We start from the raw sequence: 26217 nt of genomic DNA, 5'->3' as shown, positions 1-26217 counted from the left end.
TCTCTATAATAATACAATACAATAAATCTTACATATAAAAACATATATAAAAAGACATAAAATAATTATCAAATGGATAGCCTCACTTCATTTTTTTGTTGTTATTTAGGTTATAACCAAAACATAGACAAATTATTTGTTATATCAAAACAGTTGAAAGATCTTAGGCTAGGCAAAAAAACAGTAGGATGGCACAAAAGGGGCCCACGTGCTCACTCTTACCTGTAAAAACATATATATCACTTCTTAGACATTAATCCATGGAAAAAAGTTATATTTAGTTTTGTTTTTCTTACTTGCCAAGTTATCAAATTTCTCTTGTACAATTCAGTACTTGGAACTGACTCCACAATGGATGATGGACTCCAGAGAGGTAAACGGTCGTATGTTGTATTATCGTGTATAAAGGGTATGTATCCATCTACCCATTATAGTGGTGAAGATGATATTATTTCAATAGTCTTTCTTACCCTAAGTTGAACGTAAGGATACTCGTTCTATGTTCATTCCTTTTGGAATCGGTTGTCACAGAAAATGGAGCGGCTGGTTCTTAGCTCAGCGTCTTCTTATCTCGCATGCGTATGTATCCACTTTTATAAGCCGAGTTCGGATCCCCGAAAGTGCAATCTGGTGACGCCGGGCTCCTGGTAAGTGTGCAATTGATCGTAGTTGTATTAAAGGATAGAACCATTCAGTATAGCGCTCACTCCATGGAAAAATGTGATATGGCTAGATGCGTTTCTGAGCCCCTTCTTGGGTCCTTTGTCAGTAGCTTCCTTAGGTTGAGGATGAGATAAGCGGGACCACAAGATCAGGGGGTATGAGGGCCCACACTATAAGGGGGTATGAGGGGCTACAAGATGAGGGAAAATGAGAGGCCACAATATGAGGGGGTAGGAGGGGGCCACAATATAAGGGGGTATCAGGGGCAACAATATGAGGGGAATATGAGAGATCACAAGATGTGGGGGAGATGAGAGGCCACAATATGAGGAGGAGGTCAGAGAGGCCATGATATAAGGAAGAGATTAGGGGCCACAATATGAGGGGGAGATGAGAGAACCCACAATATGAGTGGGAAATAAAGGGCCAAAATTTGAGGGGACCAATATGAGGGAGAGATGAGTAAACAATTTAAGGACAGATAAAGGGGCCACAATAGGAGCTGTCAGAGACATTTATTGCTTTTACTAAGAGGTCCTATCTAATGCTGGACCATAGGTCCATTATCTAAAGATTGAAAAATGTATTTCAAGCTCATCTGGAGTTTCTCCTCCCTAAACTCAGACATGTTTAGATGTAAATGCCTGTGTCTGGTAAGTAGCAATAACAGTTTTTTTTTTAGATGGCAAAACCCGTTACTACTTACTGAACACAAGAGTTTAGGTCTGAACCCACCTGCGTTCAGAGAGGAATTACTCCAGATGCTCTTGAAATACATTTCAAAATGCGATTAAGTCACATCTTGTGGGCCATAAGCTCTGCTCACATAATGGTCCAGATTTATTAAAAGCTTTGCGACACTTTTCTGTCTGACTTTGCACGTTCTTTTCAATGCAAACTGAATACAAACCTGACGCAACACAAAATCATGTAGTGACTGTCATGCTCTATGTTAAAGATATACCAAAAAAAGTTGGTGCACTCTGTTGGAGCAGTGCAGGGAGCGCTAGGCTCGTGAAGAACGCGGGCTACAATTCATGAATCTGGCACCCCATGCCCTATACACAGGCAAACTGCACATCGATGTGGGCCAATGTGTTTGCACCTTAAAATACATCTGCATTTTTTACCATCATTAAGACTGTTGTGATTTGTGATGTCTTTTTACCAAAAAGGAAATGAAAATGCATTTTGTAAATGTGGCCTAAGAATGTACAAGTTATATTTTCAATTTCCATGTAGCAGTACGTGGGTCCCCAGAATAAATTTCACTGGTGGGCCCTAAGGCCTCCAGTCCGTCCCTGTCCACTGAGGCCACTTTTTGGATGAAACCCCTGCCTGCAAGTTCTGGCACAACGGATCTACAACTGTTCCTTCCAGAACCCTGATGGGGCATTTGGCATATAACAAGTGACAACCAGGTGAGCAGGTGGGTTTTGGTTTCTTCCACACTTTTTCCTAGAGGTATCAACCAAGGCAATCCTTTGCTTTTTTTAGTGAGTGAGAGACAGAGACACAGTCATGGAGAGTGAGTGAGAGGCAGGCAGGGTGACTGAGCAACAGGCAGGTAGAGATAGATACATAGATAGAAATAAAATATTTTTTGTTAACTGATTCTATTTTATTATAGCTAAGAGCAGTTATTAACTATCCTGGGCAACGCTAAGATCCATAGCTAGTATGACATAAAGTTTATGGGGATAGAAGGGAAACTATTTTTGGCTAAAAGAAGGATGTTAGTTAGTTAGTTACTAGAGCTCTATAGGAACTTGTCACTAGCTGTATTTGAGTAAATGTGGTGACAGATTCATTTTAAGGTCTGGATGGTGGCCAATACTCTAATCTCATGTTACTGGTATGAACCCTCGTGGCTGATTGTTTTACTTGGAAAGTAGAAAAGGGAGTTCTTTTTGAGAATATCATCCATCTTGAAAGGAAGAAGGAGGCTTTTGGAATATGTTACCATCGATTGTAAAGCTTTAGTTAAGAGAACTTTGTTGGACAGAGCTGGAATGTGGGCATTGAGAACTGTAAAAAAGGAGATTGACCCAAGAACTGCAAAAAGGAGAAGGTGCAATTAAACAAAAGGGTTTTAACAGTATCTAAAACATTAAGGTGTTCAATCAGTAATGCCAACTAGTTTTCATGTGGATAATACATGCCATATTATTACATTGCAGTGCAAAAAGTAATATGCTATGGCTGTTCAATGGAAATGGACAACTAATGCTCTTTAAATTTTGGTATTGCTACCCTTATTGTGCCAGCTAACAACAGCATTTAGGGTGTAAATATGACATGTATATAACTCATATAGTTGATCATAATTTATTTCTATACAGCAGTTGCCTAAACAAATCAAATTTTTTCAGAAATCTGAAATTCAACATCAGAACAGATTATTTCAACAAAATACATTTACAGTATGTTTCTTGACCAGAGACATTTTAACAATGATGTACGGTAAGTTTTTATGTGAAGCCCTTTTAGTAAATTACAAAAGCATATACATGATTGTAAATGTTTACATTAGCATAAGACTAAAATAGATTTGTAATTTATATGCCAAATCACTGAAAGATAATATCCCATTGAAATTGAAATTTATATTAGTTATAAATATAATGGTAATTACTAAGCCTGTGATTCATTATTGACCAGACCTGGTTACCAATAACAAGCAACAGTGAAGAGTGAACATTAGGACCATCTCAGGACCATCCAGACAAACTGCATTGCTCTCCTCACAAACAGGAGCCTACACATTCACTAAAAGAGTTTGAGAATGATCTGGATGCCTTTCTACAGTGTAACATTTTTTACGTAATAGTTTTGGAGATCTGTTTGGATGTCTTTTTTAGCCTCACAACTCTTCCATGAAGTGCTGTTCTTCAGAGTAGTGCATACTCCAATGAACCAAGTAGGTTCAGGGAATTATAGGGTATTAACGTTGTGGAGCTGGGTAAGTTCAACAGATATTTTATCCTTCTAAGAAGGATTTTATGAAACGTGGTGCAAACTGCCTTAGTTTATTGCTCTTTGCTTCATTCTGTTGTGACAGTTGAGTCGCAGTAATAAATGTGGCGCAAACTCTGTCTAAGCACTACCACTCCACTTTAGGTGCACAGTTTTCGAAAGTGTCGGACAAAGTGCAGCTGAGATACAAAAGTGGCGCAAACACATAATAAATACATGTACAATCTCCAAAGATACATTTTCTGGCGCAAACTTAGACAAAAAACTGGTGCAGACACAATAATAAATCTGGGCATATGAGTGTAAAATATTTAATATGAGTGTAAACACTGTATTCATTGTGCTGTTATTGTTAGATGGATTGCTCTTTTGTTTAAATAGTGCTCTTGTTACTGAGCGATTATGTGTTCTTTGTGGGGACATTGTTATTCTTTATGATTATGCTGGGTCTCAGTGTTTATGAATGATCAATCAAATGAATTCATACTTGCCTCTTGCAGTCTTGCTAGGGTATTAGGACCCAATATGCCACAGCTCTAGAGGTACTTCTCATCTAAGTTGGGTGCTCTGTGGCATGCAGTATAGGCACAGGTTTTTTACACAGCTTTTACAACCAAAACCATTATAGGAAAAAATATAAAACTCATACTGCTTAAACTGCTTCTTTGATGGATGAAACATACTTTAAACTATTAGCTGCACAGTTTTAATACCCTATTAGAATATCAATACATTAAAGAATTAAGGGACTAATGTGTTTATAGCTTAATTTTTGCCAGAAACATTTTCCACAGTTTTGTCAAATTTAGGGTATATCCAGTGTTGCACCCTTTAAAAAATGGGAATTAAGGTTACACTGCATCACTCCATAATAATGGGCAGAATTGACTACTTTATTCTCCCTCCTGTGTGCAGTGGAACCTCATGAAGAGCTGATTGTCGGAAGTCATGGGTGTCATTCCCCTATGGTCACTAGTATTGAGCTACATGTCAATAATAACTTAGGCCCAGAACAACCTGTAATGCCTTACCTCAGTCTGTAACCCTACATCCCTTTGCCAGACAATCCTTATAAAACTTTATGTTGGACAGTTTGTTGGTACAGATTAGGCTGGAATTCTAAGCAGTAAATCTGTACAAAGTCATATTAGTGACATTTCATTTCTCTCGGTCCAGTTTATGCCTTATTGATCATTGGTGTTTATTTCACCTATAATTTTATTAAAGAAAAGTATTACTAGGTCATATTTTTAGTGATTTAGTTTCCTGTATGGTCTTTGGCACCTGTTGCCATGAGTGATTTCTAAACATGAGCAGACTCGAACTATAAGTTCGGGTCCGGGGGTAACCAAGGTTGTTCCCCCTGGCCAATCACAACCATGGCTAGTAGATAGGGTTTTAACTTGGCAGCCGTGCAGCTAATCTGGCAATATGTTCAGGTCACACAGGAAGCACCCAAACACGAACTAAAAGCAATCCCGCTCATCTCTAATTATTTATCTTCTTAATATGTACACTACAACACCTATTTAAGAGAGAGCGCGTTTTCATATTAAATGAATCTGAAATTGATCTATTTTTTTAATTATATATGTCACCAAATCACCAATCACCAAACTTGTAGTGCTGACATCTAATGAAAGAGCTGAAGTGTATTATATTTGTCTTTGATCCCCTGTAATAAGTTTGTAAAGTTTTTAGTATAGTTGTAGGTGGTGTGACGCGTATCATTTTCCTTGCTAAACAGTTTATGGGGTATATCTTAGGTTTGGTATCTGGCATTGAGACCAATGAGTAAATATTAAAACATTCATTAATACCTAAGACCTTACCTAAGTTTCAACTGCATGAAATGTTGGTGTGCATTGTTGGATAAATGTCATCCAGCATATAGGTACTTAAAACTTAGTGGATCATATTAATGTATCAAGAGCAAAATCAATTAAAAAAACATATAAAAGTAGTAGTATCCATAACTATTTTATCAAATAAGAAGTAGTGCTGTAACAGTATCTATAAATGTGTGGTCCATTTCATTGTCTAAAGATGTCTAAAAGCTCTTGAGTACAAAAATAGCTCATAGAAGAATATACGTAAAAAAGGTTTTTACCCTGTATAAGCTCAAAAATGACTAAGCTTGCCAAAATAACAAATTCTAAGTAGTACAAATTTAAAGAATGTATAAAACAATGTTCATTGGACAAAAAAAGCTTAATACATAAGATTATTTATCATTGTCCTCGTCCTTGCCCATTTCTGGTGCGCTGTCTGGTCCATCAGATACGTTGTCATTGCCTAAATTCTTATCTTGTATCCTCTTCTCAACTTTAGTGATTCTTTGCTTAAGTTTTAGTTGTGTGGAGTTGTAGTCAGCTAGTAATCTGGCAAACCTTGTCTGTAAACTATCAAAAGCAGTCGTCAGCCTCTCTACCTTTTCTTCTATATCCTTTGGATCTGCTCCAGCCTTTGCTGCTTCCTCATCAATTAGACCATCTTTCATTAAGATCTGTTTCCCTTTCTCTTCAAGTACTGTCTTAGCCTCTGGGTACTCTGTGAGAGCCTCCATTAAATCATCTTTGGATAGACAGAACAAATCAGAATAACCAATACTTCGAATGTTAGCTGTCCTTCTGTTTCCTGATTTGCTTCCTTTGATGTTCAGTATGCTGATTTCTCCAAAATAACTTCCATCACTAAGGACTACAAATTGTGTCACACCATCATCTGCCACCACGGCTAGTTTACCTTCTTTAATAATATACATTTCCCGTCCAATGTCCCCTTTTCGACAGATGTAGTCACCAGGACTGAACACTTGTGGTCTTAGTTTCAGGACTAATTCTACTAGTAATCCAGCCTCACAATCTTGAAAGATTCTAACCTTCTTTAAAGTGTCCAAATGGACATTGATTGCAATTTCTGCTTTGAGCTTGTCCGGGAGGCTTTTTAGAACTTCTTTTTCATCCATGGTTTTCTTGTTTGTCCACAAGTAGTCAAACCACTTTATTACCCTGGCTTCAAGTTCTTTCGATACATTACGAAATTGCATATATTGCTTTATAGAGTCAATTTTGGATTGAAATTCTGCTCTTGATGCATTCATATTGGAAATCATAGATCCCACATTACCAACAATGGTAGCAAATATCAGAACGCCAATCAAAAAGTCAAATACCACAAAAAGGAATTCTATGTCCTTGACTGGAGGAGGTGTCTCCCCAATGGTGGTGAGAGTAAGAGTTGACCAGTAGAGACTGTAAATATATTTCCGTGCAAGGCGCCCATATTCTGGATGGGAAATATTAGGATAGACCCATGTGTCATTTCCAAACCCAATAGCTTTAGAAATTGCAAAATAAATGCATGCATTCCAGTGTATGATAATCAAAATGTAAAGAACAAGATTTCCAATCCGGAACATATTCGGGTAATTGGTTCTAGTTTCAGTGCGATCAAAGAACTCAAACATCCTAGCAAAGCGTAATAGGCGGTTGAATCGTAGCTCTGGGTAATTAAAACCGACTTTCAAGTAGACCAAGTCAGTGGGCAACAGTGATAACATATCAAGCTTAAACTGCAAAGTCTTTGTGTAAAATTCCTTTAACTTCTTGGCTTCTTTCACTAGCAAGCCTTGTTCAAGGAAACCTGAAAAATATATGAATCTTAAATTATTTTGTTGTATGTTTCATGTAAAATCTGTCTTGTACGCTCATGTATACAGAGTAGAGAAAACCAACTAAAGCTAAAATATTGATGACTGAGTGATTCATGGATTTAGCCTGTCAATCTACTAGATAGACACATAAATGGTGGAGAAACTCTGAGGTAAAACTGTTCTAGTTGCCCATGGAAACCAATCAGAGCTCAGCTTATATTTTCTCACAGCAGTTTATAAAATGGAATCTCAGCTCTGATTGGTTGCCATGGGGATCTAGAACAGTTTTACCTCAGACACTTCTGATGAATCTCCCCCATTTTGCTTATGACTTTGGTCATACATTGTTCTTGTATCCTGTTAAAAAGCACTGTTAGTTACACCAAACTATGTGACCACAACCGTTGGGTCCATTTGCACATAAATAAAAATAAAGATTCTCTCAAGAAACAAATGTTTATGATGTGGGGGTATCTACACGTTAATACAACCTCTAATGCACCATGGTACACCTAAATGTCATGATACCTGAACATTTCTACCAAAGGGAGTATGAGAGGGTTCACCGCCTTAACTCTCTCCATACTTGGCAGGTGTCTGCTGTACTATATAGAAGAATGCACCTATATGTAAGCAGGAGTGAACCTTGACTATCTGTTGCGTGAGACAAACTATAGAATGCCACCCACCTGCCCAATCCAATAGTAATACAGTATATCAGGTTATTGATATGCAGTGTCTCATACCCATGCTGACAACGGGTGTGAAGAGACACTATTTTTAAGAGTCAGGTCTTGCTTCGTAGTAGGCATCTACCCCTTATGCTGGCCCCCATTTTGCTACAGGTGGTGCTGCCTAAAGGCCAGAGTATCAACCCGCCACATGGCTGGTGCACACCAGGACTATGTTTCACATCAAACAAGTACTGAAATGCACTTCAAGGTGCATTCTTCTTTGGTTCCGTGCAGACCACTGGCCCTTCTCTCTAAATTATTTCTCCCACTTATGAGTGCTTTTTGCTATAACTGCCCTTGGATCAGCTTTTTGCACTGGTGTCCACATCACTGTGCCCCTTGCTCTTTAAACTTGACATTCTCCAGGTGGCATCAATCTGTTATTTATATGACTAGATATTTTTTTCTAATGTAGAGGTTTAACATATTTATCAGCTATTATTAAGTACAGGATTTGTGTGGGTTTTTTAGAGTTCCCCAGTATCTAGTGTTTCCCTGCTATTAACATCTTACACAAAGATTTTCTGCCCCTTTTCTCTCATTGTTTATTGTATAACCAATATTAACTTTTAAACATTCTTTTATATTTATTTTGGAGATGAATTCATGAGTTTTTGAGATATGTTCCCCTCCCCCTGCTGCTGCTAGATTACACAGAGGGAGGAGGGAGAAAGCAGGGGGTTGTTTGAGACATGTTTTGCTCATTGTAACAGCCTGTGAATCTGCAGCACTGAGGGGAACTGGGGGCGTTAACAGAACCACACAGTGCTGCCTAGCAGCAGCGGGGAGAGGGGAGATCTGCTTTGCTCTTTGTAGAGTTGATTTAAATCTAAAGCTACTTTTATCCTGCCAAACCTACTTTCCACTTTCCAGAGACTGGAACCTTATTACCAGACCTGGAGAACCGCATGATCTTTGCAAGTAAAGGTGTTGGAGCTCAGGGTATGACTGTATTCCAGAATCGTAGCTAGAAATGCACTGTGGCACACTGGGGTCTGACATGCCTTTGCTGAGCACAGCACAAGCTCTTCCCTAAGTTATTACAGTAAAGAGGAGGGTATGTTGAGAACTTTGAATGCAGAAATCTAAGAAGACGGCTGTTTGAGTTGGCTTTCCCAGTGGTCCAAGTTCAGCTACATTCCTGGAATATAAATGCATTTTTCACAGTTTTGCTGTGTCTGATAACATACACAGAGGTATAGTTAAACTGATCTCCATGGCTGCTATTAAAGAGGACCTGTCAGCCGTATTAAACTGCTATCATTATCGGAACCCTCGGATAAAGCTAGCAAACACTGCAGCACCATACCAGCGGTCCAGCGTATTAATGAGGGGGCAGTCTGAGGCGCTGCTCCTCCCCCGGACCGCATCCCACACTATAAGCGCACCACATGTAGCCTGGTAGTCTCCGCCTCCTTGGACCACCCCTCATGATTATGCCAGACCGCTGTAAGCTCGGTCCAACGTTCAAAGGATATGTTTGCTTGCTTTATCGGAGGTTTACGATAAAGCTAGCAGTTTAACACTGTTACACCTGCTTTATTGAACCATAACACTATATCTGGGGTTGTGCTAGGAGCTGCTTACTTTAATGCATTTTTTTAGGGTGACAGGTCCTCTTTAAACCCTGGCTGAAGCTTTGTATAGTTAAAACTATTAACAGATTCCCTTTAACTAGTTTATGCATTAAAATATATTAAAATGGAACCATATATTTCAAAGCATTTGTCATGATGATGAGCGAATAGTGGTTGACATTGGAATAACTCACCTGTCCTGAATCTAACTATGGTGTCCATGATGTATATAACATCTGCACTGTAATCCAGGACCACCCACAGGATAATGTTATTTTTCTGCAGTTCATCGAAACAGGCTCTTGAAAACAGAACAGATGTAGAACTGTCAGGAAACCTGAACATTTCTATGTGATTGATGCCAATAAGACAGAAGATATTTTCATTACCTGCATACTAGAAAGCACCAGTTGTACAGCACAGGTACAGAGACGATTGATAACCATCTGTAGTAGAAATTACTGGCTGGATCAACTACATACACTTCTTTTTTCTTTCTAGAATGAAATTATATGTGTAATATGAAAAAGAACATATTCAACTACCATCAGGAATGGGAGAGCTATAGAAATAATCTCACTACTGCAAGTGATGTTAGATTAATATTTTCATTAATTTGAACCTCTCACGCACATCTCCAGGACTTCTCCCGAGCTGCACCAATTTTCTGGAATGCCCTTCCCTGGACTATCAGACTTATAGTCAACCACACTCGCAAACTGCATGAAATTTCAACTCTCTTTTTATTAACATATCCTGTATCCTCCACCGGTCTGTTATCCAGCAAGCACCAGATATATACCAAACTCCAGGCTTTTCTGCAGTACCATTGACTTTGGACTTTGTACATAAGATGGCGGCTGATGGCTGGTTCAAGCAGCAGAATTTTTATTTATTAAATTATTTTATTATGTTCCCTTATTAGAAAAATGGCTGGACCATTATACAAGCTCTTATACCTCGTGTTTCTCGTAGACTGTAAGCTCTTCCAAGGAGGGCCCTAACTCCTATTGTTCCATATGACTGTTTGTACTTCTATATGTCCCCTATGATTTGTAAAGCACTATATAAATAAACATAATTATTATTATTTTTATTACCTACAGTATATGTTAATGTGAGCAGTATAACACCATTACCAACAGAAATCTGCAGATATCTGGATCAGCAGATGGGAAAAAGGTTCTATATTGTTTCAAATGTTCATCTTTTTAACCAATATACAGAGAAATATAATAATTAAAGGGGTATTCCCACGAAGTATACTCAGGATAACAAAATAACACATTCTATAATTAAATCTTATTAACAAAAATACAGCATTTCACAGATATAATTTCAACCTGTCTCTAGCAGTCCTGGTGTTTACAATTTTGGTTGTTAGTAAATCTATGGTCTGATTCTTCTCATAAATAGCTTCTCTTGTCTGCACCCTGCAGTGCTCTCTGCCTCCTGCACTTCCCCCTCTGCATTACAAGACCAGCACTTCCTTAAGGAAAGCAACATGCAGAGACTGACTCTACTAGCTACAGGCAAAATAAGGTCTGACTGTGTGTTTTATTGATTAGGTGAGTTAGCAGTGCTGAGAGTGTCATTGTGTTTTATATTCATCTCGTGGTGGAGGAACATGCTAACGTGCTAACATGACAAAAATCTGCAACTAAGAGCAAAGCTGGATATCAGGGGGTCTGAAAATGTACAGAGAAATAAGGATTGAGGCCAATAATTTAGTACAACTTTTCAGAACAATATGTGAACATTATTTCTCAATGACAAAAGTGTCCATTGATATTAACTTTTAAAAATTTCTAAACTTTTTGAGAGTAATGAGCAGAAAAATAAATGGGTAGTTTTGTTTTACATCTTCTACCTGGTGCTGGGAATATGCTTTTATTTGCAACCTTGTATTTATTTAAAATGCTGAATTTCAACAAATTGTGCCATCAAATTAAGGTAGCTAAATGTTAAAATGATATACAGGCACTCCCCTACTTAAGAACACCTGACTTACAGTCAACCCGTAGTTACAGATGGACTTCTCTGCCCACTGCAACCACTGGAGAAGTTTCGACTTAAATACAAATTCAACTTAAGAACAAACCTATGGAACCTATCTTGTACATAACCCGGGGACTGCCGGTACTGTACAAACATAGTTATATTATGTAAAATATATACAATTCCTATACATCATTTTTAGAATTGTTAAGACATTTAATAAAACAAGACAATTCCATGTTATCACATGTCCCAGGAGCTAGTCTCAGATAATAGCAAATTTACAGTATATAATTTCCTACTACATAGAAGCTACAAAACATGTAGAAATACAATAGCATCCATAGACATCAACAACTCCATTTATTTGTCTTAAAATACAGAATTTTCATCTCTGGGCAAAAACACTTCTCCATAGGATTCTGAATCAGTTCAATTGCTCCAGATACTCCAGAGTATTGAAAGGTTTCCCATTTACAGTAAAACTACATATAATGTAAGGGTTGAACCAGATATGGTGAATAATACTTGTAATTCCTGTTGCCAGAAAATACAACCTACATAGAAATCTGCAGCAACACAGTTCCCGGTACTTACTCATTTTCCTTTTTATCATCATTTTTTGCATCTTTTTTGTCTTCCTTTTTTGGTTCCTTGTTTTCCTCCTTTTTTGGCTCTTTGGTCTCATTGGTGGTTTTCTGATCATTATTTTTGCTAAGTAATACATTCACATGGTGAGCGGAAAGAGGATTTTCAGAGGAGAGATTAGAACAGTTTCAAGAGCCAGACTTTAGTTTCTGCTGCATGAGTTTGTGCCCATTTTTACAGACGTCATTCAGGCTGCTTTCACATGAACGTGTGAGAACAGACAGCCCCATGCATTTCAATGGGTAATATGTCCATCCATTTTGATGAATGAATCGCCTACCGTGCTGCACCTTGGCCATTAAGTAAGCATGGCCATTCCGGACTTCTCACTATGGAAAGCTTGCGGATTTATGCACGCCTGGGTTACAACCCATGCATGCATACATCCATGTGAAAACAGCCTCAAATTGTAAGTTTAAAAAAATTGGATTAGTTGTGCCACTCATGAGATTCAGAAATATCACCAGGTAAATAAAAGGATTTTACCCAGAGAAGGGTAATAATTATGTTAATAAAAATAATGATGTGGACACATTACATGCATGTGTTAATATCCAGGTTCTGATACTAAACATATAAGGTTTAGTCCACACTACCGATCAGTCATTACATGAGTTTTTTTTAATAGAGATATATATATATATATATATATATATATATATATATATATATATATATATCTATATATAGTAGATACACTTGAGATAGATAGTTAAATTATGCACACACATATAAGAATACAGTGGGTACAGAAAGTATTTAGACCCTTTTAAATTTTGCAATCTTTGTTTCATTGCAGCTAATTAGTAAGATCAAAAAAAAATTCTTTTTTGACTCATTAATGTACACAATGCACCACATTTGCTCATTTATTAAGCCCTTAACGCTCTGCGCCGTAGCTCTACGGCGCAGAGGTATAAAGAATGTATGAAGAGGGCTCACGGGCTGAGTCCTCTTCATACATAAGTGGGGGTTGTTGCATATTGCAGCAAACCCCCACCGCTAATAACCGCGGTCGGTGCTTGAACCGATCGCAGCTATTAACCCGTCCGTTGCCACCGGCAAAGTCGCCGGCGGCATCTAAAAGACAGCGGCGCGCGAGCGGCGATCGGTTGCCATGGAAGCCTCGGGTGTTCGTTTGACCCAAGGCTACCTGGCTTCTGCAGATTCGTTACAATGAGCCAGTGGCTCATTGTAATGAATGAGCTGCAAAAATGCCATATATTGCAATACAGAAGTATTGCAGTATATGGTAGGAACGATCTGACCATCCAGGGTTAATGTACCCTAGATGGTCTAAGAATTAGTGAAAAAAAAAGAAAAAAAAGTTTAAAAAATAAAAAAAATTAATAAAATATTAAAAATTCAAATCACCCCCCTTTCGCTAGAACTGATATAAAACATAATAAACAGTAAAAATGCCCGATCTATCAAAATATAAAAACGGTTACGGCCGGCGTTGACCTCCGAGACGGGAAATGGCGCCCAAACGTCCGAAATGCGACTTTTACACCTTTTTACATCACATAAAAAATTAAATAAAAAATTATCAAAATGTCACACAGACCTCAAAATGGTAGCAATGCAAACGTCGGCTCATTTTGCAAAAAATTACACCTCACACATCTCCGTGCGCCAAAGTATGAAAAAGTTATTAGCTTCAGAAGATGGCAATTTTTTTTTTCTTTTTTGTACAGATTCGTTTAATTTTTGAAAATGTATTAAAACACAATAAAACCTATATAAATTTGGTATCACCGTGATCGCACCGAACCAAAGAATAAAGTAGGCGTGTTATTTGGAGCGAAGAGTGAAAGTAGTAAAAACTGAGCCCACAAGAACGTGACGCATGTGCAGTTTTTTTTACAATTTTTCCACATTTGGAATTTTTTTTTCAGCTTCGCAGTACACGGCATGTTAAAATAAATAACATTACGGGAAAGTAAAATTTGTTTTGCACAAAATAAGCCCTCACACAGTTCTGTACACGTAAAAATGAAAAAGTTATGGATTTTTGAAGGTGGAGAGCAAGAAATGAGCGAAAAAAACCCCTGCGTCCTTAAGGGGTTAAACAAGAAAAACTGAAATATCACATTGTTATAAGTATTCAGATCCTTTGCTCTGACACTCATATTTAACTAACGTTGTCCATTTACTTTGGATCCTCCTTGAGATGGTTCTACTGCTTCATTGGAGTTCATCTCTGTTTAAAGGAAACCTACCATGAGGAATCTATTATCAGAAGTTAATCTGATGGTAGATTCCCTCTGCCTGCCTATGCCCTCATCTGTAATTTAATAATCCTGGAACCTAACCTAATTTATTAAAAACTTTATTTTAGTAAAATGTAAATTAACTGCAGAGGCTACTGGGGCGTGTACTAGCCTGGCCGGGCACTGGAAGCTAAGGCTAGTACACGCCCTAGTAGCCTTTGCAGTTAATTCACATATTACTAAAATAAAGTTTTCTAACAAGTTAGGTTAGGTTCCAGGATTATTAAATTACAGATTACGGCATAGGCAGGCAGGAGGAATCTTCTGATTGTAGATTCCTCCATGGTAGGTTTTCTTTAATTAAATCTTGGGAAAAGAGCCCCAAGATCACTGTAGTTAAGCTTTAGAGATGCAGTAAGGAGAGGGGAGAAAGCTCCACAAAGTCACAGCAGCCCTCCAACAGTTGGGGCTTTATGACAGAGTCTGCTGATGGAAGCGTCTCTTCAGTGCAAGACATATGAAAGCCTGCATACAGTTTGCAAACAAACACTTGCAGGACACCCAGACTATGAGAAATAAGAGTTTTTTGGTCTGATAAGATGAAGATTCAGCTTTTTGGTGTTAATTGTACGTGGTATGTGTGGAGAAAACCAGGCACTGCTCATCACCTGCCAAATACAATCCCAACAGTGAAACTTGGTGCCAGTATCATGCCATGGGGGGGGGGGGGGTTCAGCTGCAGGGACAGGATGACTGGTTGCATTGAAGGAAAGATGAATGTGGCTAAGTACAGAGATATCCTGTATGAAAACCTCTTCCAGAGCGCTCCCGGATCTCAGACCTAATGACCCTAAGCACACAGCTAAAATAGCAAAGCAGTGGCTTCAGAACAACTCTGTGACCATTCTTGACTGGCCCTGCCAGAGCCCTGACCAAGACTCAATTGACTATCTCTTGAGAGACTTGAAAACAGCTGTCCACCAACATTCATCATCCAACCTGAGGGAACTGGAGGGGATCTGCAAGGAAGAATGTCAGGGGATCCCCAAATCCAGGTGTGAAAAACTTGTTTCATCATTCCCTGGAAGACTCATGGCTGTACTAGCATAAAAGCTGCTTCTACTCAATACTGAGCAAAGGGTCTGAATACTTATGACCATGTGATATTTCAGTTTTTGTTGTTTAATAAATTAACAGAAATATCTACATTTCTCTTTTTTTATGGCAAGATGGGGTACAGAATGTACATTAACGAGCAAAAAAAAGAACCCTTTTGATCTTACCAATTGGCTGCAATGAAACAAAAAAAGTAAAGGGCTCTGATTACTTTCCGTACTCACTGTATATCACATTTTTTGAAGATATGGGGCCAGATGTATCACTTGTTTTTGTTGTTGTACTTGCAACTTTTTATTTTGTTGCAGTACTTTTTGCGCCAGTTTTATGAATAAACACTAATGGCGAATCGATAATATTTTTCTCATTTATCTTATCTATCCAGATGTTCTGCTGCATCTACTAATGCTTCATCATTCACCTCAGCATTTCACTGTACTAACTTGGACTTTTTATTTGTGAGATAGATAGATAAATAAATAGATAGAGATGGATAGAAGAAATAGATAGAAATGAGATATAGATGAATTACTTGTCATGATTAATGTTGAAAACAGATAGTAACTGAAATGTCATCAGTTATGTTCAGTTTATTTAAGTTTATTAATCATCCATCTTTTCTTTTTTTAATGGAGTTAAATATCATAAATTCTGACATTAGAATGAATTTAGCCTAATTTTTGATAGATTTAGGTTTTAAACATGTTCTATTTGTAAGTGTAATATAGTTTGTATACATAGGGGCACATTTACTTACATTCCCGCAGTAGTTCACTGAAAGTGCATTGTCCAACGATAATGCGCTGTGCCGCGATTCATTAAGATTGTGCGCCCGATATCCTGCATGTTCACCATCTTTTTGTGGTGCATGTTAGGGCTAGGGCTTGTGACACACTTTGAAAGTTAAATCCCGCGCTCAGTCCGAATCAGTCACACCGTCCGACGGCCCGGCCACCAATTTGTGTCGCGTGGAAGCCAGGGCAGCTGCGCTACAAAAGGATCGCATACACCAAAATCCCAGCACAGACACTTGTTAAATAACTGTGCAAGCTGCATAATCCCCGAAAATGGTGCACAGTCCAACGAAAGTGAGCAGCGCAAGCCCTAGTAAATGAGCCCCATAATGTACAAAAAAGTACAGCCTAATATAAGTCACATAATTTGTCCACAAAAACATTAGTGAGTATTGTTTACTTTACAGTACCCACGTTTAGATTGTTTTTAAATGTTAATTTTATCAATCAATGATCTTGTTTATGTCATATTAGTGTGTATATTTCATTCTTATAATCTAATACAATAAAGCCAAAGTAAACTTCTAACTGTAGTAGAAATATATAGCACTAATGTTCCCTCCTGCTACAGTTCCATCATCTACTTGTATTCCCTTTATTTTCTCCTAGCCTTTCAGAACATATTGTCAAAATGCTTGTTCAAAAAAAAAAAAAAATCTGATATTAGTTTTTTTTTTAAAATAAAAAAACAGCTGTTTTTTTTTAAAGACAAAAATAAAACACACACTTATTTCTCTGGAGGCCCACAGCTCCAGTACTGAGTCTCAGGGGCCTCTGGTTCTGTTGTACTGCAGGTGGTGACATCATGTACATTGTGCACATTACATCTGAGTCAGTCACTGTCATGTGTCACTCATTCACACGCGAGGGTATTTTCTAATGGTAGAAACGGCACATATTAGCCTATTGGTAGTGCAGCTAAGCTATTCAATAAGATGTATTTTCTTCTTATCATGTTAAACTGATATATATACCGCTAGTTGTAAAACTATGGATTTCACTATGGTGACACTGCTGTTAGCAAGACACTACACTATATACAATGTTGTGTTATGACTATTTTAATATGGTTATACAGTATACTGTGTGTGCTGCAGTTTTATCTGAATGACTGAATGATGGGCACATTTCTTAAGGTCACATTTTTCCAAAAGTAACATAATACAGAGAAAAATCAGACAATGATCACTACACAGGGAGGTTGTGCACATAGCATCTATTGATCCTACAAGAGATATTCTGGGGACTCTATGTATGGGATTCTACACTATCATAGTCTACATCAAATATATCATAAGGGATCTACACGTCATCACAACTAGTACAAAGGAATTGGAAGGGATCTTTTCCTACAGAATAACTTACTCATCAGTATTATTGTTGTTGTTGACATTGAATTCGACAAATACCCAATGACTGAAAATACATGAAATGACATAAAATCATGAGCAAACTACTTTCTAGTAATATCACAGGATTAATAATAATTTAGTGTCTGCATGGTTCCTTGGCCTCCAAATACCTTTTAGTCCCTAGTGACCCTCTGCACTAAATGTTCCTTTAACAATATGTGGAGAACATATAGAACTCACTACTCATTACTAGGGACTGGCTTTAAAATTTACATGATTGAATACTGAATAATTACTACAGTTATAGGGAAGTAAAAATGTTTCTCCTCTTTCTTTACATGAACAAGCAAATGGACAAACTAGGGACACTTACTCATTGATCCAGGCACTGTGATTGTGGTAATCTTCTTATATTTGTAATAAACTTTTAAAAATCAACTTTTAACCCCTTAAGGACGGAGGGTTTTTCGGCTAATTTCTCGCTCTCCAACTTCAAAAATCCATAACTTTTTCATTTTTACGTGTACAGACCTGTGTGAGGGCTTATTTTGTGCGTAACAAATTTTACTTTCCCGTAATGTTATTTATTTTAACATGCCGTGTACTGCGAAGCTGAAAAAAAATTCCAAATGTGGAAAAATTGAAAAAAAACCGCACGTGCGTCACGTTCTTGTGGGCTCAGTTTTTACGACTTTCACTCTTCGCTCCAAATAACACGCCTACTTTATTATTTGGTTCGGTGCGATCGCGGTGATACCAAACTTATATAGGTTTTATTGTGTTTTAATACATTTTCAAAAATTAAACGAATGTGTACAAAAAAGAAAAAAAATTTTTTGCCATCTTCTGACGCTAATAACTTTTTCATACTTTGGCGCACGGAGATGTGTGAGGGGTCATTTTTTGAGAAATGAGGCGACGTTTTCATTGCTACCATTTTGAGGTCTGTGCGACATTTTGATCATTTTTTATTTCATTTTTTATGTTATGTAAAAAGGTGTAAAAGTCGCATTTCGGAGATTTGGGCGCCATTTCCCGCCTCGGAGGTCACCGCCGGCCGTAACCGTTTTTATATTTTGATAGATCGGGCATTTTGGGACGCGGCGATACCTAATATGTCTGTGATTTTTACTGTTTGTTATGTTTTATATCCGTTCTAGGGAAAGGGGGGTGATTTGAACTTTTAATATTTTATTAATTTTTTTTATTTTTTAAACTTTTTTTTTTCTTTTTTTTTTCACTATTTTTTAGACCATCTAGGGTACATTAACCCTAGATGGTCAGATCGCTCCTACCATATACTGCAATACTACAGTATTGCAATATATGGCGTTTTTGCAGGTCATAACGAACCTGCATAAACCATGTAGCCTCGTGTCAAAAGAAGACCCGAGGCTACCATGGTAACCGATCGCCGCCCCCCGATGACGTTCGGGGGCGTGGCGATCGAAAAAAAGATGGCGGCGCCCGCACGCCGCCGTCTTTTAAACGCCGCCTGCGACTTTGCGGGCGGCGTTTAGAGGGTTAATAGCCGCGATCGGTGCAAGCACTGACCGCGGTTATTAGCGGTGGGGGTTTTGTGCAAAATGCAAAAACCCCCACCTCTGTATGAAGAGGACTCAGCCCGTGAGCCCTCTTCATACATCCCTTATACCTCTGCGCCGTAGAGCTACGGCGCAGAGCGTTAAGGGGTTAAAATTATGCTTATGAGTCAGAAGGACTCTTGGGGGCGTTGGAGAGCCCCTCCATAATGTAGCACCACAGGCTGTTAAAATGTCTCCCCCTCAATTCCCTCACCTCCCACTGCTCAAATCTCATGGCAGCATAGGAAGTTTCAGCACACAGTGGGAGGTGCTCCTTGCTCACTGTAACAGCCTGTGAAGCTACAGCATGGAGGGGCTCTCTGACTAATTAGCATGAATTTAAAAGTTGATATTAGAACAAAACAGGTCATAACAAATATAAGAAGATTACCACAGTCACGGTGCCTCGATCTATGAGGAAGTGCCTATCATGGAAGATTTATAATGCTTGATTTTGATGGTAGATTTAAGACTGTAATTAATTATAAAAAAAAATGTAGTATTAACAGTATAAAACACATACATTAAGAAAATAGCGAACATATGTCAAAAGTAAGGTAAGTGGCAGCAAAATGCCAACATTTTTGTTTCAGAAACAGCTACAGTAGGGGCTTATGTTTGTTACCACTGTACTACCTTTACAATTCTTGATTATCAGGCCAAAAATTGATTAGGGCGTTATAAGGCTTTGCTCAAATGACCCCAGGATTGCAATCCGAAGATGAGGAGAGCTAAGCTGGAGGTTATCTCTTTCAACTCTTCATATTGCCCATGACATTTAAATGAGTTGAATTCCAGAAGTAAGGCAGTGTTCACACACAGTGTTTGTTTTGCGTTTTGAAACGCAATTCAACGACTGTGGGGAGGGGCATGGCACTATGTGTTCTGCATTGTTCACACACAAAACACATGGTACTTATTCCTGAAATGTATTTGTGAACAGGTCAAGCCCCTCCCCGCAACCTTTGAATTGCATTAGAAAACACATTTTAAATGCTACACGTGAACGCATTCTCAGTGTGGTACTTACCTCTGCCTGCGCCCGAAATTGTGTCTTCAGGCAAAAACACCTGAGGTCTAAAGAAGGCCCTAGGTCTATCTTTAGCATTTGCAAGGAGCAGGGTCTAATAGGCTTTCTGAAAGCTAAACTGACATTGTATGATACATAAATCAAAGTCATTAAATGATCTTATTATTTAAGTTCCCTGTTGGGATGATAATTGCTACAATAGAAAGCCTACATTTGTAACATGCTGGTTTTTTGACCACTGTGCAAAGAACAAAATTTTAAAAAATTATAAAAAAATAGATGATAATCAAAATCATACTACCATACCATACAGATTATAATTGTACAATTAATAGACATAATAAAGGCATCATAAAGGCATCATACTTGTGACAGGTAATTATTAGGCATTATAATACACAAAATGAATACTGACTGACAACACAGCAGGTGCACAGTACACATTTGTATAACAGTACCTATTGGCCCTCTCCAGCCTGTCTGGATTTTGGTTTTCTATTACAGAATGTGTGAAGCTGTTTCTGCTAGAAACCTCTTTCAGTTCGGGACCTCGGAATCTCTCCAGGAAAGAGTCTGGGCGCTGATCTTCTCGATTCAAGTGTCGCACTGCCCAGTTACGCATCGTTAGAAGAAATCTTGATAGCCTGCAATAAATTCATAATGAATATTTTGATATAATTTATTTTCATCTTCACCTTAAAAACAATGGGGGAGATTTATCACATGCTGGCGCTCCATGCACCAGGGTATGATAAAGCTCTACCCCTGATGCCACGATGAATGTTCCGGCATAGTTTCTTACAGTACGCAAGAAATTACAGAGAACTGGCATAGAAGCGCTCATAACTGTTCCCCAATATTTTGTATTTAAAATAATTTTGATGGGAAAGTCCAAGACGTTCCCTGCAATCAAGAAGAAGAATTTGGTAAATGGAATGTTATGCTGATATATGACCTCAGTGTTCAGCTAAGGCAGTGATGGCAAACCTTTTAGAGACCGAGTGCCCAAACTACAACAAAGACCCGCTTATTTTTCGCAAAGTGCCAACACAAATTTAATTTGTGATTTATACTCCCTTCTCTGTCACAGATTTCATTGATACCAGAACCCTGAGGACACCAATAAAGCAGAAAATAGTCCCAGGTCGAGCTGTCCCTTTAAAATAGCTCTGTGCACAGCAAGTCCTGGGCTGTCTGGGACTGCAGGAAGATACCTGGGGTCCTCTCTGGTGATGGCCTGAGTGCCCACAGAAAGGGCTCTGAGTGCCACCTCTGGCACCAGTGCCATAGGTTAGCCATCACTGAGCTAAGGTCAATAATGGACTACAGCCTGCAGTCACCACTACAGCCTCTCTATACAAACCAAGATGAGCTGCGAGGACAAGAGTATAAGCTCAATAAATTTGTTTTTCAACCACCCAATTAACATAAGAAAGGTATCCTAAATAAAGTCCAAGAACGGTTGGCATCATTTATGGTACCATGAAGGCTAATTCACATCTTGTATACTGATTGAAAATCTAGAGCAAAATCAATCTCCCAAATCAATGGGAGAGTTCTTAGTTTTTTCCATGAGCGTTAAGTATGGTTAACATCACTTGCAACTGTGAACATCAGGCAGCTTAGTTTGTGTTTTTTTTGCAACTTTTTTTTAAAAAAGAAACTCCTAAGATAAATGACCCCCCATTGACTATATATGGGAAATTGACATTAAAAATCCTAAAAAAAAGTTTAAAAGAAAGTTTAGGTCATTTGTTTTCCTTCAGTTGTTACAGCCCATGCACTAAAGCCTAAAGTACATGTAACAGACCCGAAAGCTCACAAAGTACTTTTTAACAACCATTGAATAGACATAAGGGGGCACATGTATCTTTGTTTTGGCTTGGCTTTTTCTTCGTGTTTTTAATACTTCTTGTAGTGCATTTTCTGTTTTGTGACTTTTCTGCACCTAAGACAACCTCCCTTCAAAGCTCACCATTGTTTAGATTTTTGCAGTGTTATAAATAATAATCTTTATTTATATAGCGCCATCATATTCCGTAGCGCTTTACGAATCAGTGTTCTCTAAATTATCACCTGGAGACATATGTTAAAGTTGCAACTTTTTGCAAAAAACTTCAAAATAGTTGTAAAAAGTTGTAAATTTATGCCTGCTGTCGTCAGGTATAGATAAGCTGTTTCTGTTGTTAAAAAAGTAAAGTCACTTAAGACCGAAACTCAGATGAATTAAAACTTCAAAGACACCAGACTAGCAGAAAAGCAGATAAAGAAAAAAGCCTGGAGTACAAAGCCAAAACAAAGATACATGTGCCCCATGGATTATACATAATTTTACTAAATTAAAATAATTAAACTAAACATTAGATAAAGAATGCCTATATGCTATGTGTTTTACCTGGCCAATCCTCCCCTTCCTGTGAATGAGCTCCTGCGGGACTCAGTAAGGCCACTAGGATCCAATGCATGGACCTCTGATGAGGTGTCCTCACACAGGGAATGGGCCCTTCAGAATGAAAGAAGAAAGCCTTAGTTACATATTCACTGGGGAAAAATAATGATATTGAAAAATAAAGATGAGAATACAAAACTCCAACCTGTACCATTTATTTTGCAACAGCACTCCCACTTATACAATTTATCTGGTAACAGCACTCCCCCCTATACCATTTATCTGGTAACAGCACTCCCACTTATACCATTTATCTGGTAACAGCACTTCCACTTATACTGTTTATCTGGTAACATCTCTCCCACTTATACCATTTATCTGGTAACAGCACTCCCACTTATACTATTTATCTGGTAACATCTCTCCCACTTATACCATTTATCTGGTAACATCTCTCCCACTTATATAATGTATCTGGTAACAGCACTCCCACCTATACCATGTATCTGGTAACATCACTTCCACTTATACCATTTACCTGGTAACATCTCTTCCACTTATACCATGTATCTGGTAACATCTCTCCCACTTATACTATTTATTTGGTAACATCTCTCCCACTTATACCATGTATCTGGTAACAGCACTCCCCCCTATACCATTTATCTGGTAACATCTCTCCCACTTATATAATGTATTTGGTAACAGGACTCCCCACTATACCATTTATCTGGTAACATCTCTCCCACTTATACTATTTATCTGGTAACAGCACTCCCCCTATACCATGTATCTGGTAACATCACTTCTACTTATACCATTTATCTGGTAACAGCACTCCCCCCTATACCATTTATCTGGTAACAGCACTCCCCCCTATACCATTTATCTGGTAACATCTCTCCCACTTATACCATTTATCTGGTAACAGCACTCCCACTTATACCATTTATCTGGTAACAGCACTCCCCCCTATACCATTTATCTGGTAACAGCACTCCCCCCTATACCATTTATCTGGTAACAGCACTCCCCCCTATACCATTTATCTGGTAACATCTCTCCCACTTATACCATTTATCTGGTAACAGCACTCCCCCCTATACCATTTATCTGGTAACAGCACTCCCACTTATACCATTTATCTGGTAACAGCACTCCCCCTATACCATTTATCTGGTAACATCTCTCCCACTTATACCATTTATCTGGTAACAGCACTCCCACTTATACTATTTATTTGGTAACATCTCTCCCTCTTATACCATTTATCTGGTAACATCCCCCCTATACCATGTATCTGGTAACATCTCTCCCACTTATACCATTTATCTGGTAACAGCACTCCCCCCTATACCATTTATCTGGTAACATCTCTCCCACTTATACCATTTATCTGGTAACAGCACTCCCCCCTATACCATTTATCTGGTAACATCTCTCCCACTTATACCATTTATCTGGTAACATCTCTCCCTCTTATACTATTTATTTGGTAACATCTCTCCCACTTATACCATTTATCTGGTAACAGCACTCCCCCTATACCATTTATCTGGTAACAGCACTCCCCCCTATACCATTTATCTGGTAACATCTCTCCCACTTATACCATTTATCTGGTAACATCTCTCCCACTTATACTATTTATCTGGTAACATCTCTCCCACTTATACCATTTATCTGGTAACATCTCTCCCACTTATATAATGTATCTGGTAACAGCACTCCCCCCTATACCATTTATCTGGTAACAGCACTCCCACTTATACCATTTATCTGGTAACATCTCTCCCACCTATACCATGTATCTGGTAACAGCACTCCCCCCTATACCATTTATCTGGTAACATCTCTCCCACTTATACTATTTATCTGGTAACAGCACTCCCCCTATTCCTGTGATGGCTAACCTTTTAGAGCCTGAGTGCCCAAACTTCATCCAAAAGCCACTTATTTATTGCAAAGTGCCAGCACAGCAATTTATACCATGTATCTGGTAACAGCACTCCCACTTATACTATTTATCTGGTAACATCTCTCCCACTTATACCATTTATCTGGTAACATCTCTCCCACTTATACCATTTATCTGGTAACAGCACTCCCACTTATACTATTTATTTGGTAACATCTCTCCCTCTTATACCATTTATCTGGTAACAGCACTCCCCCCTATACCATGTATCTGGTAACAGCATTCCCACTTATACTATTTATCTGGTAACATCTCTCCCACTTATACCATTTATCTGGTAACATCTCTCCCTCTTATACTATTTATTTGGTAACATCTCTCCCACTTATACCATTTATCTGGTAACAGCACTCAACCTATACCATTTATCTGGTAACAGCACTCCCCCCTATACCATTTATCTGGTAACATCTCTCCCACTTATACCATTTATCTGGTAACATCTCTCCCACTTATACTATTTATCTGGTAACATCTCTCCCACTTATACTATTTATCTGGTAACATCTCTCCCACTTATACCATTTATCTGGTAACATCTCTCCCACTTATATAATGTATCTGGTAACAGCACTCCCCCCTATACCATTTATCTGGTAACAGCACTCCCACTTATACCATTTATCTGGTAACATCTCTCCCACCTATACCATGTATCTGGTAACAGCACTCCCCCCTATACCATTTATCTGGTAACATCTCTCCCACTTATACTATTTATCTGGTAACAGCACTCCCCCTATTCCTGTGATGGCTAACCTTTTAGAGCCTGAGTGCCCAAACTTCATCCAAAAGCCACTTATTTATTGCAAAGTGCCAGCACAGCAATTTATACCATGTATCTGGTAACAGCACTCCCACTTATACTATTTATCTGGTAACATCTCTCCCACTTATACCATTTATCTGGTAACATCTCTCCCACTTATACCATTTATCTGGTAACAGCACTCCCACTTATACTATTTATTTGGTAACATCTCTCCCTCTTATACCATTTATCTGGTAACAGCACTCCCCCCTATACCATGTATCTGGTAACAGCATTCCCACTTATACTATTTATCTGGTAACATCTCTCCCACTTATACCATTTATCTGGTAACATCTCTCCCTCTTATACTATTTATTTGGTAACATCTCTCCCACTTATACCATTTATCTGGTAACAGCACTCAACCTATACCATTTATCTGGTAACAGCACTCCCCCCTATACCATTTATCTGGTAACATCTCTCCCACTTATACCATTTATCTGGTAACATCTCTCCCACTTATACTATTTATCTGGTAACATCTCTCCCACTTATACTATTTATCTGGTAACATCTCTCCCACTTATACCATTTATCTGGTAACATCTCTCCCACTTATATAATGTATCTGGTAACAGCACTCCCCCCTATACCATTTATCTGGTAACAGCACTCCCACTTATACCATTTATCTGGTAACATCTCTCCCACCTATACCATGTATCTGGTAACAGCACTCCCCCCTATACCATTT

At 38.4% G+C, this 26217-nt stretch overlaps 1 protein-coding gene across 3 annotated transcripts in view; it reads right to left on the bottom strand.

Annotated features, from left to right (window-relative positions):
- Positions 1–26217, bottom strand: part of CNGA3 (cyclic nucleotide gated channel subunit alpha 3) — a 62778-nt gene continuing 36561 nt past the window's right edge. For 2 of the 3 annotated variants that reach the window (XM_072135710.1, XM_072135713.1), the window contains 7 exons: positions 22735–22842; positions 20798–20983; positions 17740–17790; positions 12201–12317; positions 9995–10102; positions 9800–9906; positions 1–7284 (listed from right to left, as the gene is read on the bottom strand). In XM_072135710.1, coding sequence (XP_071991811.1) covers positions 5864–7284; positions 9800–9906; positions 9995–10102; positions 12201–12317; positions 17740–17790; positions 20798–20983; positions 22735–22842 — 2098 coding nt within the window. In that variant the 3' untranslated portion in view covers positions 1–5863. The remainder of the gene's footprint in view (positions 7285–9799; positions 9907–9994; positions 10103–12200; positions 12318–17739; positions 17791–20797; positions 20984–22734; positions 22843–26217) is intronic. The other variant, XM_072135712.1, reaches the window with a different exon arrangement.

The sequence above is a fragment of the Engystomops pustulosus genome, chromosome 2 (assembly GCF_040894005.1).
Source record: "Engystomops pustulosus chromosome 2, aEngPut4.maternal, whole genome shotgun sequence".
NCBI lineage: Eukaryota > Metazoa > Chordata > Amphibia > Anura > Leptodactylidae > Engystomops > Engystomops pustulosus.
The sequence above is the reverse complement of the archived record's forward strand: the minus strand, read 5'-3'. Positions and strand labels throughout refer to the sequence as shown.